General features: G+C 42.5%; 1 protein-coding gene across 3 annotated transcripts in view; it reads right to left on the reverse strand.

Annotated features, from left to right (window-relative positions):
- The window catches only part of LOC129838427 (myosin-binding protein C, slow-type-like), a 39,686-nt gene that overhangs the window by 4,738 nt on the left and 17,376 nt on the right, over positions 1-17,572 (reverse strand). For 2 of the 3 annotated variants that reach the window (XM_055905366.1, XM_055905367.1), the window contains exons 6-26: positions 16,040-16,081; positions 15,494-15,535; positions 13,430-13,540; positions 12,321-12,469; positions 12,102-12,219; positions 11,953-12,001; positions 11,109-11,165; positions 8,799-8,962; positions 8,480-8,612; positions 5,599-5,723; positions 5,341-5,446; positions 4,955-5,121; positions 4,663-4,828; positions 4,333-4,439; positions 4,104-4,240; positions 3,728-3,992; positions 3,455-3,643; positions 2,669-2,803; positions 2,351-2,518; positions 576-664; positions 279-474 (exon numbers count right to left, since the gene is read on the reverse strand). In XM_055905366.1, coding sequence (XP_055761341.1) covers positions 279-474; positions 576-664; positions 2,351-2,518; positions 2,669-2,803; positions 3,455-3,643; positions 3,728-3,992; positions 4,104-4,240; positions 4,333-4,439; positions 4,663-4,828; positions 4,955-5,121; positions 5,341-5,446; positions 5,599-5,723; positions 8,480-8,612; positions 8,799-8,962; positions 11,109-11,165; positions 11,953-12,001; positions 12,102-12,219; positions 12,321-12,469; positions 13,430-13,540; positions 15,494-15,535; positions 16,040-16,081 — 2,715 coding nt within the window. The remainder of the gene's footprint in view (positions 1-278; positions 475-575; positions 665-2,350; positions 2,519-2,668; positions 2,804-3,454; positions 3,644-3,727; positions 3,993-4,103; positions 4,241-4,332; positions 4,440-4,662; positions 4,829-4,954; positions 5,122-5,340; positions 5,447-5,598; positions 5,724-8,479; positions 8,613-8,798; positions 8,963-11,108; positions 11,166-11,952; positions 12,002-12,101; positions 12,220-12,320; positions 12,470-13,429; positions 13,541-15,493; positions 15,536-16,039; positions 16,082-17,572) is intronic. The other variant, XM_055905368.1, reaches the window with a different exon arrangement.

Genomic DNA, 17,572 nt, shown 5'->3' on the forward strand with positions numbered 1-17,572 from the left:
ATTAATCCATTAACATCAGTATGGGTCTTATTTGCATGTGCTAGACATTAGCTGCTGTGAAAGATTTGGTAGGGAATAAAGGGCAGAACAAAGCTAAAATCATTCAACTCGATCAACTCTTTACTATAAGATCTTTCCCTCTTATAGTAGGTTTTTCTTCTACTTCCTGTTTGATTCAATCTGTAAAAATGACCGATACAAATACTTAATGGATCTATGCCTAAACAACTTTAACTGTGAGATCAGGATATCCTTCCTGTCAGTGTCACTTGACCCACCTACTATCTGGATGTCTACGATGGCCGTGTCCACGTGGTTCTCCACCTCCACCTTCATATCGTACTTCCCAGAGTGCTTCCTCTCTGCTTTGCGGATGAAGATGATGCTGTCACAGTCTGTGTTGCGGATAGTGACCTGTGTGGGGTCCACCGTCTGGCCCTCCTTCAGCCAGCTTACCTTTGGCCTGGGTTTGCCCTACATGTCACATATTGCATAGGAGCATGAATCTAACTAAATATGATTTACTAAAGGGCTTTCACTGAAGGTAGTTGAGCCATTTTCTGTTATTGCCTTACCATGAATGGAATAACGAGATTGACGGCTTCTCCGACTTTACGAGTGTATGTCTGCTTCAAGTGACGGGGGATGCGGATCTTAGGTGGTTCTGGGAAGAGGACAGGACAGGTCAGATAAGTGGATGTAATGTGATTTCCGTAAAAAACAATTTAATACTTACGTATTTTTAATTTTTATATACTGTGCCTTCAGACCCATTGACTTTCCATATTTTGTTACGTTACAGCCTTATTCTAAAATGTATTTAAAAAATAAAATAATCCTCATTAATCTACACACAATACCCCATAATGACAAAGAAAAAACGGATTTTAGAATTTTGGGATAATTTATAAAAAAAATTAAAACTGAAACATCACATTTACATAAGTATTCAGACCCTTTACTCAGTACTTTGTTGAAGCATCTTTTGCAGCGATTACAGCATTGAGTCTTCTTCAGAATGACACTACAAGCTTGGAACATCTGTATTTGGGGAGTTTCGCCCATTCTTCTCTGCAAATCATCTCAAGCTCTGTCAGTTTGGATGGGAAACTTTGCTGCACAGCTATTTTCAGGTTGTTGTCCTGTTGGAAGGTGAAATTTCGCCCCAGTCTGAGGTCCTGAGCGCTCTGGAGCAGGTTTTCATCAAGGATCTCTCTGTACTTTGCTCCATTCATCTTTCCCTCGATCCTGACTGGTCTCCCAGCCTGCTGCTGAAAAACATCCCCACAGCATGATGCTGCTGCCACCATGCTTCACCGTAGGGATGGTGCCAGGTTTCCTCGAGATGTGACGCTTGGCATTCAGGCCAAAGAGTTCCATCTTGGTTTCATCAGACCAGAGAATCTTGTTTCTCATGGCCTGAGAGTCTTTAGGTACCTTTTGGCAAACTCCGAGCGGGCTGTTATGTGCTTTTCACTGAGTAGTGGCTTCCGTCTGGACACTTTACCATAAAGTCCTGATTTGTGGAGTGCTGCAGAGATGGTTGTCCTTCTGGAAGGTTCTCCCATCTCCACAGAGGAACTCTAGAGCTCTGTCAGAGTGACCATCGGGTTCCTGGTAACCTCCCTGACCAAGGCCCTTCTCCCCCGATTGCTCAGTTTGGCCGGTCGGCCAGCTCTAGGAAAAGCTCTTCCATTTAAGAATGATGGAGGCCACTGTGTTCTTGGGGACCTTCCATGCTGCAGAAATGTTTTGGTACCCTTCCCCAGATCTGTGCCTTGACACAATCCTGTCTCGGAGCTCTACGGACAATTCATTTGACCTCATGGCTTGACTTTTGCTCTGACATGCAGTGTCAACTGTGGGACCTTATATAGGCAGGTGTGTGCCTTTCCAAATCATGTCCAATCAATTGAATTTACCACAGGTGGACTCCAATCACGTTGTAGAACTTGATCAATGGAAACCGGATGCACCTGAGCTCAATTCGAGTCTCATAGCAAAGGGTCTGAATACTTATGCAAATAAGGTATTTTTGTTTTTTTTAATATTAATACATTCACACATTTTTCTAACAACCTATTTTCGCTTTGTCATTATGGGGTAATCTGTATAGATTGCTGATTTATTTTAATTTTAAATCCATTTTAGAATAAGGCTGTAACGTAACAAAATGTGGAAAACGTCAAGGGGTCAGTATACTTTCCGAAGGCACTGTAAATATTTGATGAACACTTGTGCTTTGGACTTGTGTATCAAATGTCATGTTCCTAGCCCTGTTGCTTAAGCCTTGCTAATAAATAATACATACAGACATAAAAAAGAGAAGTGGAGAGTGGCTAGAACTCACCGATGACCTCTTTGACCAGGATAGAGTGCTGAAGTGTTCTGGGAGTGCTGGCGCCGGCAGCATTGATGGCCCTTACCCTTACCAGGATCTTAGCCTCTGGAGGGAGGCCAGTGATGGTGTACTTAGTCTTCTCTGTCAGCTCCTTATTGGTTACTCTCCAGTCATCAGCTGTGGAGAACACGTCCATAGACTTAACACAGCGGGTAATACTTATTAACAGGCCAGGAGTTTCTCCTGATCATGAAAAGTCAAGTGGGTTCTAGTTATAAAAGACAAAGTCTATTCATCATGGAGGCATGTCAATCGAATGCTTCTTACTTCCTTCGATGCAATACTCCACCAGGTAGCCGTCTAAGCCTGCAGCTCCGATGGTGTCTGGGGGACGCCACTTCATGGTCACCGTGGTGTCTGTGACATCATCCACCACCAGCATGGTGGGCTCGCTGGTCACAGCTGAGAGCAATCAGTGTGAGAGTGTTACAACGATTGGACTTCACACTAACATTTCCTTGCATGTATAGTATGTTTCATGCCTTGTCAAAAGTGGATCTACAATTGCCATAAGAACAGTATAACGCATACAATGTAAGAAACACCTCCATGCCCATGTGTGTGGGACACCCCTCTAGTTGGCGCTGGTATGCCATCATTCTGTTCACCAGATCTCATTAGGGGCGGCTCTTAACGTCTATTCTTATATTCTGTCTCACGTTTAACTCATATTGAACCCTGTGGGAGGCTGATCTCCTAAACCTATAAGCCCTAGATGATTTGGCAGCCATTATAAAGACATATTTAATATCTCCTAAAGCCCCGGCCACGTCCAATGGAGGTCACAGTCAGAATGCGGAATGCTTGGAATAGTGGGGTATCAGAGAAACAGCTGCAAAGGGGAAGGGCAGCCCACGCAACGGCCTGCACTATCACACAGTATCACAGCACCGGCTCTTTCATTTTTTTCCCATTATTGTGATATGATATAACCACAGGAGAAACTGTATCGGCTTACATTAGAGGATAACGCCTTTGTACTGTAAGTGTCACCTCACTGGCTTTGTCACAAAGATTACATTGCCAAGCAAACATCGCATACTCAGAGCTCACCCAGAGGCACAAAGGCTTTGGATGGGTCGCTGGGTTTGGACACGCCGATGGCATTCACAGCAAAGACGCGCACCTCGTACGGAACACCCTCAATCATCTTTTTAGGCTCAAATGTGGTCTCTTTGTTCAGGTCAAAGTTCAGCCTCATCCATCTGGAACTCTGCTTCTTCTTCCTTTCGATGAAGTAGCCTTTGGAGAAAAGCATAGTTCTATATCACACACACACACCAGAATATCCAACTTGTTAGCATAAAACCACCCACACACACCTACCTAAGATGGGTGAGCCTCCGTCATAGATCGGGGGTTCCCATGTCATAGAGCACCAGTCTCCTCCCACCTCCGTGACTAGGGGAACTTCAGGAGGGTCTGGGATATCCACCACCTTGACTTTGATGCTAGCCCCTGCTTCACCAGCCTCGTTCTGCAGGACTATCTTGTAGTTTCCTGTGTCTTCCTTCTCTGCGATGTCGATGGTGAGGCTGGTGTGGTCCGAGAAGGTTTCAGCTCGCATACGTTGGCCCGAGTCAAGGATTACCTACGATGGCAAATAGTATATTGTACTGTACCCATACATTCAGTATGTATACTGTACTTCCGACAACAATTAAGCACAATGAAGCCTATTTTGACCCAGGTCAGCACTCACCCTCTCTCCCTTCATCCACACCACTCTGGGTGCTGGTTCTCCACTGATGGGGATCTCCACGCGGAGTTTATTTCCTGCCACAATGGTCACCGTGTTGTCAGGGAAGTTCAAGCTATCCAGGTGCACCCTGGGAGGATCTGTAGGAACGGGACAAGGAAGAAAACAAGTAAGTGCTCTATAATATTCCTATCAACCCACGGATGGTTTTGTATCATTAAAATGACTGTACCAACGATATGAACTTTGGCACAGAGGCTCTGAGAGTATCCCTCTGGCACAAAGGTATAATCCCCGGCATCGTGAATGGTACTGTTCACAATTTCTAATCGGTGGTTCCTGTCAAAACAAGAAAACAAGTGAGAAGACAGCTTAACCAATATGAAGAGGACAGAGGGAAGGGCTAAGGCCCAGAGTTTTTCTTGCTCAGGTTACATGGGCCTAATGGTGAATCCTGATTTGTGCCCAGAATTTTTGCCTCTGTGACTTGACCAGGTATGAAACCCCCATGAACACAGATATGGGGCTGAGGAGATGGGAGAGTGGGAGGGAAGTGACGTACTTGGCTCTTTGCAGGATGTTGATGCGGTCGTTGGACTGGATCAGCTGTCCGTTCCTGTACCAACGACCTGCAACATTCCCAGGGAAGATCTCACAGTGCATCTTCAGTGGCTGGCCCAAAAGCACTGTCATGTCCTGCAAATCCTGAATAATCTTCAGTGGCTTCACTGATGAAGGGAAGAATGGAAAGAAATAAGATAGAAAAAATTCAAAATAGTCATCAATTTAGTTGATCTACAGTTACTCAGTAAGAGAGAAAGTGTGAGGAAAGGAGAGGGAAGTGAAATACACACATTCAACCTGGACTTTGGCTTCAGAGGTTCCCCCAGAGGCCATGAGGGAGAAGGTTCCGCTGTCCTCCTTTGAGGCATCGTCAATGATTAGCCAGTGTTTCAGCCCCTCAGACTTGACACGGTAGCGTGACCGGGGACCGGTCGGGACCTCCACACCGTTCTTACACCTGAGGGGGAAGATGAAAGGTTAGAGGCTCAGAGGTACACACACACACACACACACACACACAGGGCCACAAGGGGAAAACACACACACACACACACACACACACACAGGGGAAAAAACACACACACACGGACACAAGGGAAAACACACACACACACACACACAGGGACACAAGGGAAAAAAAACACATACACACACACTAAGTTGGACATGGCCCTACCATTTTACTTGAGCTCCTTCTTCAGACACTTCACACTCCAACTCAATTCTCTCATTCACTGTTGTTTTCACAGCCTCAATCTCTTTAGTAATCTTCACTGGTAACTCTGCAGAAAGGTAAGATACAAATCATAAAAGGCATCAATATAATTAGAAACAGTGGAGTGTGAAATTGTGGAGAGACCACATTCTGGTCCCATGAATTCCTCAAAGAGACATTAAAATTAAGAGAGAAGGATGATGGAATGGAGAGGGGTACCTTTGACAAAGAGCTCGGTGGTACACTTCTCTTCTCCCGCGGCTACGGAATAGGCCGCGTCATCATTCAGGCCACAGTTGTTGATGACCATGATCCGCTGTGTGCCTTTTTGCTCAAAGATAAACCTATGCAGCAAGTGCATCAATCAATCAAATCACGGGATATCCACATACTGTGACTATATGTGCTTGGAGAGAAAGTTATATTATACCATATATGCTTGTGAATGGCAATTATTCCAAGACTTCATATCATCCACTGAGCTACAGACAGTTGCCTTTGCTTACTTGTGTCTTCCAAAAGCAGAAATAGATGTATTATTTTATTATTTTATATTAGATTATTTTAAGAATAAAATGTGGTGCTAGTTTATTAATCAAAAACCTTTGTCATTGAAGTCATAGTAATGTGAAGATATACAGCCAAATTCATATGCAGAGACCCGCCCCATTCACAAACAAACACATCCCAACATGCATCAGCGTGGGTTGTCAGTGCACACCCAGAGGAATAGAGTAGACAGAGGGTTGGGGTCACACCAGAGGTCAGGGATGTAGGACGGGTGGACTTACTTCCTTTGACTTAAGGTCAGCAGTGGAGCCCGGAATGGAGCCAGAGGAGGAAGTGGTTATAGCAAAGAAAAAGGATGAGCACCATGGCATGACAAACAGACAGATAGGACAGAAGGATAGAGGAGGGGACTGTAACAGCCAATTGTGTTACAACAAAATGAGAGAGAGATCTTCATAACAGGGAATCCTGGGAAATACACTGAAGACCAGGGAACAGAAAACTGCAATAACCTCCCAGATGGCTTTAACTTGGCTTGGCTTTGAACAACCTCTACTGAGAGTAGCCTGAGATTGACCCAAGTACACACTTGCCACACTTGAGGGTACATAGAGGTCTTGTAACATCGAGTAATACAGATGTTAGATTGAGTGATGAGATTAACTTTCAAAAGTATGTGTATTAACAGTAGTTATACAACGGGTGGGTCTAATTCCAGCCTGTGTCTGTTCCACAAATTACCAATGGCTAAATATATGATGTTATAATGCCTATTTACTCTGTTCCATCTGACTTTATAAACTTGATCTCCACTATAAAAAGCATCTGGACATTATCTCACATTTATTTCAGACTAACATTTAGTTTTTAACAGCAGAGATTTGTATAAACCTTGCTGTCTGTCTCTCTGACATTTGCAACATTGAATTTGAATATTGAAACGATCTCCAGCTGTTACATAGTAATGAACGTGTCGGGAGTCGTGACGAGAGACAGGCAGGCAGTGTTCCTTAGCCAGGCGAAATCATGAAATCAGCTGGCATCATTTTTATGGATATATACAAAAAAATGTCAACGAAGTGCAGCTAGTTTGCAGTCTCTGAACAACAGTGTCCTGACGAGAGAGCACATTTTCTATTGCGCCTCATTAGCTCAGTGTTGTGTCCGAATAAATGTCACTAGAAAACAGCTTAAACAAATGCAAATGCAGCTACTGTTGTTATTCTGGCTGCACTGTTTGACGTGACTGTAAGTTAGCCGTAGTTGGCTAGCTAGCAAGCAAGGGATAAGAGCATTGTCAGCCAGTATGGCATTGGAACATTTAGAACGAACAACTGGGTCACATCCATAGATACAGAGCAAAAAGACTGAACAACTGGGTCGAGTCTCTGGCAACCAAACCAATAGAACAAACGACCAGCCGGCTTGGGTAGCAACCCTAGATTTGTGTTGGGACTATATCTAGTGGAAGGATGAAATATTATGAATAAATTCATCAAAATAACGTTGAAAATGAAAATATTTCAATCATTATTTGAATATGTTGGTAATCCGTTGTATAAAAATGACAATGCCCTCAAAGCCAGTTTGCACAACACCCGTGACAATATATCCTCGAAACACTGGCTTCTTGGGCATTATCACTTAATTATACAAATGATTTCCAGAGAGAGCTTAGAAAATAACACAAGTCACTTTTCGTTATATATTCCCATTATTGATAGGTTGATAAAACAATGTGGTAAGATCAATACACTTAAACTACGCAAAATTATATTTATGGTACACTAACATTGGTGGGGTACACATCTATCAAAACAATAGATCATCCATTGATTGTTACAAAGCCAAGTGTTAAAGACCTGTGGAGAAGGTACCGCCATTTCCCTGTACAGAGAAGGACCCGTAGTTAATAGCAAAGGACCATTATTCAAAACATCAAACAGTGCATTTCCACTCAAATGTAGCTCAGTGCCACGCACTGCCCAGAAAACAAATAACGTTCCTGATGTGTTGGTGAGATGCATGTGGCATCTTATCAACACCACATTAGTGTTGAGAGAACGTTATTTGTTCACTGGGCATCAGCTGACAATGGTTTACAGTGCAGAGATCTGGGCTGGTCCTGTAGCTGTGTGTGTCTGGGCACAATGGGAGCTCTGTATGGGTGTGAAGGGCATGTAGGGTCAGACTTGTCCCTGCTTGACAAGGGCTGAGGCAGTAGAGGAAAACCCCTGTTCATAACAGGGTCACACAGGGCTGTATGTGTGTCATTATGTGAAAGCAATTATTGGTGTAAAACAATGTGTGTTTTCATGCGCACGTGTGGGTGTATGCGTCCTTACTTGCTTGTTTACACCGCGAGACCATCAGAAACACTAGCATGTGAACCATTGCTTTTCAATTCTGAGAGATGTGACAAGGAACAGATAAAAACTACAAGTACCAGGGGACCGGCAATGAGGATCAAACCACGAATGAAACACATTTTATGAGGAACTCCCAAAAATGCCTTTCATTTGTGAAAAGACGAAAGAGAAAAAGATATAGAATACTAACACATGAAGAAAGAAGAAAAAGCTTGACGTACTTTGGAGTTGGACGGATCTCCTGGCCGTTCTTGTACCATTTCAGCTCTACTGTGGGGTCTGCAAGATCCACCACTAAGCGGATCTTCCCTCCTTTGTCCACCTGGTACGCTGGATCCAACTTCTTGGCAAAAGCTTTACAAAAAAGATAATATCCCATGACAATGGTTATGCATCCTATAGAAAACCAGTGAAACGTGTGAAACGTTTCCCCTGAATAATCACAGATTAGCTGATTATGAGCTAAACAATCTAAATCCATAGTGCAGCATAATCCTAACAGTGATACACAGTCGCATGGACAATCACTCAATTCAGCACCTTCACTCTTCTTCTCCTCTTTCTTGGTCTTCTTCAGCCTCTTGAGCAGACCCCGCAGGTCTGTTATGCCGTACTCAAAGGCGATCTTCTCATACTGGTCTGGCCTGGCCAACTTCAGGATCTCCCACACGTCCACTTCGGGCGTCTCATCCTGCTTGGGCTCCCTGGGGCAGGACACGAGGGGAGGGTGTGAGGGCTGGGGCCACGCTCTGGGCTATTGCGACGTGTCCTGAGGAACTGCTCCCTATGGGTGGGGAAGGAGGTTCTGGAGAGGGTACTAAAAAAGTGGCAGTGAATGCACTGAAGACTACTCTCTGTTGTATCTACTATAGATAGGGACTTCCTACTAAATTAGTTTAAGAGTGTTTTCCCTCCGTTGTTCTACTGATCTGCTGTGTTTCTATAGTCATCTCTCTTCTTCTCTCTCTCTCTCTCCCTCCTTATATCAGGCACACGTTCTCTCCCTCACTTCTGTCTCTCCCTAGAGTTCCTCAGAACATGTCACACAAAGGGATGGGCGTGGTCTGAAGCCCTGTACCTGTCCTCTGACATCCTCTCTGGATGAGGCGTTACAGGGGGAGAGGATGAGGTGTTACGGGGGAGAGGGGGTGGCTAGTCTATTATATGTATTATATCCTATAGGAAGGGTTTTACTGCTGAGGCAAGTAGAGGGATCAGATTATTACAAGGGAGTTGAATATGTTTCATGTAGGGGTTTTGACCAGGGTCGAGTTCTTTTAGTCTGGGCATTGTTACTTGCCTTTAGGGTGAGATTTTGCAGGAGAAACTACATTTTAACCAGTGCTGTATTAATGAATAACAAAAAATGTCATAAATGGATAAATGCTATTAGGCTACTTTTGTTCCTTGGGGAGGGGGGGTAAACATGACACCTCAACAGAATGAAACAATTTGGGAAAAAACTACTGATCTAGGTGCTGCATGCAGGAATATAGGGAGATCTTACTCCAAGATGTGCTGCTGATAAAGTCTACATTCCTTCTCTTTCTATTCACATTGCCCATCCCTTTGCCTTGTGTCTCAGTATGTTCACTCATCACCACTTCAGAGACGCTCTGACCGTGTTAGAGATGGAAGGCTAGGCGTCCATAGAGGATGTTCGATCTGTGAGATCCAGGTTAATAAGCATGTTGCCCTGGGCGTGAGTAGATCCATTAGGCAGCGAAATAAAGATCATTCAATCAGTCCGTTCTTTCATGGACATTTTCCCAAATGTCGGAAAGCTTTGGAGGTAAAAAAGCATGGAATTATTATTTCATTCTTATGCATCTCTCTTCTTGTTTATTTTCAGGCAATTAATCTGTAGACTGAAATAAACATTGTGATATGTGCCTTGTATTTCTAAGTTGAAATAAAATGACAATGTAGCGATAACACTATTTCACAGCATCATTTATAAATGGTCCACTAGCAGATCATTAATGATCCGAAATGGGAGTCCTTTTGCCTCAAACACAGTATTATTGAATTCTACTGTTGATCAAAAAAGTGGTCATCCCAAACAGCAGAGAGATGTTATGACGCAAAGTTCATTTCCATCCTTACTGATTGTTAATGGAGCATTTGAGAATGTCGGCTGTAAATGAAGTGTTACCGTACTACAGTAGGCCAACACTCTTGCTTGTTCCAGATCCTAGAGATACATTCCATGCTGGGGACGCTACAGGATTACAGTACTTACCCCGCAGTAAGGTCTAATCGTTTAATTACCTAGGTTATTCTCTCTACTAACCTTTGGTTTCTGAATGTGTAGGGAAGAAGAAGAGACAAGCCCAAATAAATGTGTAATTTTACCTCAGTGAAGTGTCACGGTCTGTCTAGGTCTATTGTACTGGCAGTACATTGAAAAAACATGCTGTTGTCTTGATGTTTGAACCAAGAAAAAATGTAGATTGTATTTACAAATGAAAAAAAAAACTCAAAAATACAGTTATCAATATGTGAGAGTAGATAGTGTACTAGATAGTAACTTTGTAAGTGATTCACTGTAACTCCTGATATTAATTAAATGATGTACTCTTACAGTACATGTTACTTCACCTATGTACTAACTAATATACTGCACTATAATATATTTAATATATTATTTTTAATACACTTTAATATATTATACTATATTGTAATGCACATATATAACATGTAACAAAATAAGAAAGCAATTTGGAAGAGTAAAAGATTCAATGGTGGTTGCTGGGGCAAAAGAAAAGAGGTAAACACCCAAAACAAGGGCATAGTAAAAAAAATATAAAAAATAAGACTGTCCCCTTGACGACGGACAGTGACTCTCACCTATGTTTAAGAAGACCACTAAAGTCAAGATCCCCTGCATCCTCGTGTCCTTCACTGCTGTTGTTAACAAGAAGAGATTAATGGAGATTTAATCAGAGTAGAAACAGTGACAGGCAACTAGATAAACAATGCTAAAAGAACAACGCAAAGCAGCAGCTACTGACTTCAATCAAATGCATTAGGTCCAGACTAACACATGATTGGTGGCTTATACAAAAACCCTTTCGATTCATTTCCAATGAAATGCTTCTAACGAACTGGTTTGTGTAAGGAGTATCGATAGCGATCCCAGCCAGCATTTAACAACATTTCCACAATGTTTCTGCTGTGTTGCAGGAGCATCACTGAGCAGCTACGTTGGGATAATGCTATGGGGCTGGGATGTTTTGCGTTGCTTTCTGACACATTGTTGGGAGGGAGTTTCAAATGCAAGCATTGGCCTTTGTGCTGTTCAACACGTTGATTGGTAATTACCTTAATAAAGGTTAATTACATCAGATTTCATGGTCATTATGTTTCAGACACTATGCTCTCATGTTGGTTTGTGATAAGAGCCATGGTTTTCCTACCGAGCCACAATGTCCCACGTATCTGATGCTCAAATGTACATTTTCAGGTTCATTTGCCATGTGTAATGAATCTTGCTCGAAACCAGTGAAGTTTGTGTTTAATGTTACTATTGTCATATTTATCATTATGAGAAAAAAGGATACTCATTAGTCAAATGCTCAATCTAACCACTAACTGTAAAATATCACTCTGTTGTAGACTCTGAAAACTAGTCTACTAACAGTCTGTTTTCAGAAATCGAAATAACGTGGTCAGATTGTGTTGCTCTCATTACCTTCTTTTGAAGGCTGATCGAATATCAACACTCTGTGACTGTTCCAGTTCTGAAAGACAATAATGCAAAACAATAACACAGTATATTATTGCTCGTGTTTCAGTGTGTGTTCTTTGCTGTATGACTGAGACTCGAACAGTGCAACATACCTTTCACTTCCAGGTCAAAGGAACAGCTGTCAAATTTGTCCTTGTAGGTGACCTCACACCTGTAGTTTCCAGCATAGTTGTCTTTGGCCTTGATGATATGCATCTCAAATGTGTGAATCTGCGGGGCGATACATAGGTATTGGAAGGACAGCTAGGGGACCAATGTGTGTGTGTGTGTTAACATACAGTACATAGAGCTATACATGGGAGGGTGCCTACCTTGGTGCGTCGGTCAAAGGTTTCTTTCAGTTGTAAGTGCTTTCCGGTCTTGCTGGCCAGGTCCATCCATTTCCCTTTGAACCACTTGATGGTGGGTTTACGGAGCAGGTCTTGGGCCTCCACCTTGGCAACAAAGGAGATGTCTCCACCTTGTGAACATGTAAAACACAGCATGTCCATGGTGGGAATAGCCTTTGAGGTGGAAAGATGTCCTACACATGGTTATCAGAGGTCCCTTCTCTTGGAGAGAATAAATACAATTGCAAGAGCGAGAAAGAGAGAGGCAGAGAGAGAGAGAGGCAGAGAGAGAGAGGCAGAGGCAGAGAGAGAGAGAGAGGCAGAGAGAGAGAGAGAGGCAGAGGCAGAGGCAGAGAGAGAGAGGCAGAGAGAGAGAGGCAGAGAGAGAGAGGCAGAGAGAGAGAGGCAGAGAGAGAGAGGCAGAGAGAGAGAGAGAGAGAGGCAGAGAGAGAGAGAGAGAGAGGCAGAGAGAGAGAGGCAGAGAGAGAGAGGCAGAGAGAGAGAGAGAGAGAGAGAGAGAGAGAGAGGCAGAGAGAGAGAGGCAGAGAGAGAGAGGCAGAGAGAGAGAGAGAGAGAGGCAGAGAGAGAGAGAGAGAGAGGCAGAGAGAGAGAGGCAGAGAGAGAGAGGCAGAGAGAGAGAGGCAGAGAGAGAGAGGCAGAGAGAGAGAGGCAGAGAGAGAGATGCAGAGAGAGAGAGGCAGAGAGAGAGAGAGAGAGAGGCAGAGAGAGAGAGAGAGAGAGGCAGAGAGAGAGAGGCAGAGAGAGAGAGGCAGAGAGAGAGAGGCAGAGAGAGAGAGGCAGAGAGAGAGAGAGGCAGAGAGAGAGAGGCAGAGAGAGAGAGAGAGAGAGAGAGAGAGAGAGAGAGAGAGAGAGAGGCAGAGAGAGAGAGAGGCAGAGGCAGAGGCCGAGAGAGAGGCAGTGAGAGAGATAGGCAGAGAGAAGAGGCTATCTTAACAAGGGAGACAGCCAAATCTAAAAGACCTTGACCAGTGCAAATATAATACATGTAATGGTTTTAAAATGTCTCTACGAGTATATCATCTCTGGTCTACAGCAGCTGTGAGAGGAGAGCTCACTCAGCAGGCACTCACCCACAGTGATGGATCCGCCCTGGGGTCTTTCTATGAGCAGGCTGGACAGCGGTGGGGTGTCTACGGGCTTGTCAAGGTCCTCTGGAGCCTGTCCCTCTCCCAGAGACCACACTGGTCGATCAGGAGAGACGGACACACACCATCACACAAAGACTCAACACCAACAGACCAACACACTCCTCGTATACTGTACTCAATGGCTTCAACAATCCGTCAGCACACTTTTCTGTATTCATCTGAAAGTGATATACTTCCCAAGGTAGATAGACAGACAGAAATACATCCACACGGTTCCTCAGCTGTTCATTGCAGCTGCAACATGGAAAGCATAACATTTTGCAACATGGAAAGCATAAGAACATGGAACATAGAACAAATACCTGTACTGGGAAAAGCGTTACGGGTTTTGAATGAATACCATATCGGAAGAGACTCCTTTGCCGTGTGCAAAAGTGTATCGATTAAAACATTCTTCAATTTCTAGATGCTCCGGTCTTCTTTGAGATCTCAGAAGACTAAGTGGACTAGGACTCATGTCAGCAGTCGCCATGCTCAACATGTGATGCTATATAGACTGTCACGCCCTGGCCTTAGTATTCTTTGTTTTCTTTATTATTTTAGTTAGGTCAGGGTGTGACATGGGAAATTGTTAGGATTTATGTTTATGCACTATAGCCGGGTAGCATATAGGTTGAAAATGAATATTGCTTTGTTACACACACAATACAGAGGGGGGTGTGTGTAGGTGTGTAAGGACTGACCACCACAGGCCATAAAAGCTGTGGACAGTCTGGAGAGGGGAGGGGTGCATCACTCTGGGCCAACCAGGATGGTGAAGAGACTGTTCAGTACCATATTAGGAATTGTTTGAGTGAAGAATCGAGGGGGACACAGGATGGAGCTGCTCTACCCAACAACCAGATGTGGAGAAGGAAAACGCCAAGGGGCTTGGACAAGTTCGGGGGCCCACAAAGGAGGAGCAAGAGTATTAACCATGCTAAACCTCTACTATGATAGGCCAACTGGACAAGTTGAGAATACAATTGTCATAGTATAAAAACTACTATTTGAGTACATTCCACAGTTCTCTGATCTACCTTGCTCGGAGATACAGTGAACCCGTATATACAAAAATTGCATTTACCATTTATCTTTTGAGTTTAATTAAAATACTTAAAATATATTTGGTGACTATGAATCACATTTTGTCCTGATGCCAGATTTGAACTGACGCAAATCTCTTTCAGAATGTATGTGTTTTTGGATTGTCTAGGGGTTTATATGTTAAATGGGTCAGTGTCTTGTCTAGGTGTTTGTATGTCTATGGCTGCCTAGATTGGTTCTCAATTAGAGGCAGCTGTGGTTCATTGTCTCTGATTGAGAGCCATATTTAAGGCAGTCATAGGCATTGGGTTTTGTGGGTAATTGTCTATGTAGAACGTTTATAGCGTTTGTATTTGTACTTATGTTTGTAGCTTCACGGTTGTTTAGTTTGGTTATAAGTGTTCGTTTTGTGTTTCACTCGTCTCTAATAAAAGAGATGTATTTTTCACACGCTGCGCCTTGGTCCACTCATTATCCTCAAGACGATCGTGACATAGACAGACCTACTTAGGGAGTCCCTTCAGCCCACCCCTCGCTACCTACTGCAAAGACCCAGCTACACTCCCCCACACTCAACTAGGTCACTTAATTCATTGAATTGACTTCTTACTTATGTGAAATGTCATTCATTTTCCCATGTTTGAAAAATGTTGACATCCAAAAGCCCCATAGCTTCCTACAAGCATTGGAGGGGAATGTGGTAGTTGAACTATGACGTTTTAGGAAGCCAGTATTTTTCATGGAGCATAACATGGTCCAAATGAACCTGAGCTTTTAAAGTATGCCAAGCCAGGTTCCATTGGGCCAGCTAAGCGGGGAAAATGAAAAGAGCTAGCTAAGAGACTAACACTGTTTGTGAGTGGGCTTGCTCCAGAGAGAATACTGCTATTCTGGAGCTCTGCTATTGAAAACGTCCCTTCTAATAGGATGGTTATTACGGCTTTTGTTACATAGTATTACCTGAGTCTTTTCTCCCCATGGCTGACACATGGACACTATCATCTGAACAAAGACAGAGAAATTTACAGTATATTATAAGAAATAGTACTGTAAAATCCACAGAAGCAAGCACACACAAACATTCAGGACCAGCAAGCAATACAAGACATCTAACAGTAATAAGCAAGCTGAGCCCTGACGAATTCTGACATAATGATGCAAGCTGCCAATCAAAAGCTGTAACTATGTACATTGTTAGGTTTCACCAGTGAGGAGAATCAGTTTTGAATCTTCTTTCATGCCTTTGTATTTCTTAAAATAAAGTTGTATACAAACTGTATTATTTTATTACGATCAGAATTCCAAATGTGTTCACATAAAATATGTATAACATTCATGTGCCAGACAGAAAATTGCAGAAAAAGAGACCCTTAAAATCCTTAAATTCTTATCATTCCTTTTTCATAAAAATCAATTATGATGTTCATGCAATATGTTTCACCGTTGACAATCTGATCTCTTAAGGTTGGAAAAGCTATAGTTGTAGGATTTACAGAGAGATCTTACTAGGCAGCTCAATAGAGAGTTTCTTGACTGTATTGGCATCCTCTGTGAAAGAAAGCATATTATTACTGAAATTAATTTGTGTTTTTTATCTAGTCAATTTATTTGACTCTGGTGAAGAATATTGCTATTGACCCTTTGTGATGATTGACAAAAAAAAGTATGACAAATTGACCTTATGGCCTTGTAATTGGAAAAAAGTATGAAATGAAACTTCCAATTACTCTTACCAACAATTTCCAATGAATTAAATATGAATACATATAAGACAATTCAAGACGAGAAGCGGTATGGTATCAACATAGTTGAGGTCTAGAACAAACCAAAACATGTATAATATCATCATATATACATAACATATAATATACATGATGAGCATGAGTGGCATGAATGGATCTTATGTGTGTATATTCCAAGCCTTCAGAAAGTATTCACAACCCTTGACTTATTCCACATTTTGTTGGTTTACAGCCTGAATTCAAAATGGATTAAATAGTTTTTTCACCCATTTACACACAATACCTCATAAGGATAAAGTTAAAACATTCAATGCCGTCTTGCAACTCCAGTGTATGTTTGTCATTGTGTTTTAGGTTGTTGTCCTGCTGAAAGGTGCATCTGTATCCCAGTATCTGTTGGAAAGCCGACTGAACCAGGTTTTCCATCTAGGATTTTGCCTGTGCTTAGCTCTATTCCGTTTCTTTTTATCCTAAAATAACTCCCTAGTCCTTGTCGATGACAAGCATACACATAAAATGATGCAGCCACAACCATGCTTGAAAATATGAAGAGTGGTTTTCAGTGATGTGTTCTGTTGGATTTTCCCCAAACATAATGCTTTGTATTCAGAACATTAAGTTAATTTATTTGCCACATTTTTAGCAGTTTTACTGTATTCCCTTACTGCAAACAGGATGCATGTTTTGGAATATTTTTTATTACGTACAGGCTTCCTTCTTTTCACTCTGTCATTTATGTTAGTATTGTGGAGTAACTACAATGTTGTTGATCCATCCTCTGTTTTTTCCTACCACAGCCATTCAACTCTGTAACTGCTTTAAAGTCACCTTTGGCCTCATGGTGAAATCCCTGAGTGGTTTCCTTCCTCTCCGGCAACTGTGTTAGGAAGGACGCCTGTATCTTTGTAGTGACGGGTTGTACTATTGATAGACATCCAAAGTGTAATTAGTAACTTCACCATGCTCAAAAGCTTTTTTTTTTTTTTACCCATCTACCAATAGGTGCCCTTCTTTGCGAGGCATTGGAAAACCTCCCTGGTCTTTGCGGTTGAATCTGTGTTTGAAATTCACTGCTCGACTGAGGGACCTTACAGATAATTGTATGTGGAGTACAGAGATGAAGTAGTCATTCAAAAATCTTGCAAAACACTATCATTACACACAGAGTGACTCCCTGCAACTTATTATGTGACTTGTTAAGCACATTTTTACTCCTGAACTCATTTGGGCTTGCCATAACAAAGGGGTTGAATACTTATTGACTCAAGACATTTCAGCTTTTCATTTTTAAGTAATT

Source organism: Salvelinus fontinalis, chromosome 39 (genome assembly GCF_029448725.1).
Source record: "Salvelinus fontinalis isolate EN_2023a chromosome 39, ASM2944872v1, whole genome shotgun sequence".
In the NCBI taxonomy this organism is placed as follows: Eukaryota; Metazoa; Chordata; class Actinopteri; order Salmoniformes; family Salmonidae; genus Salvelinus; species Salvelinus fontinalis.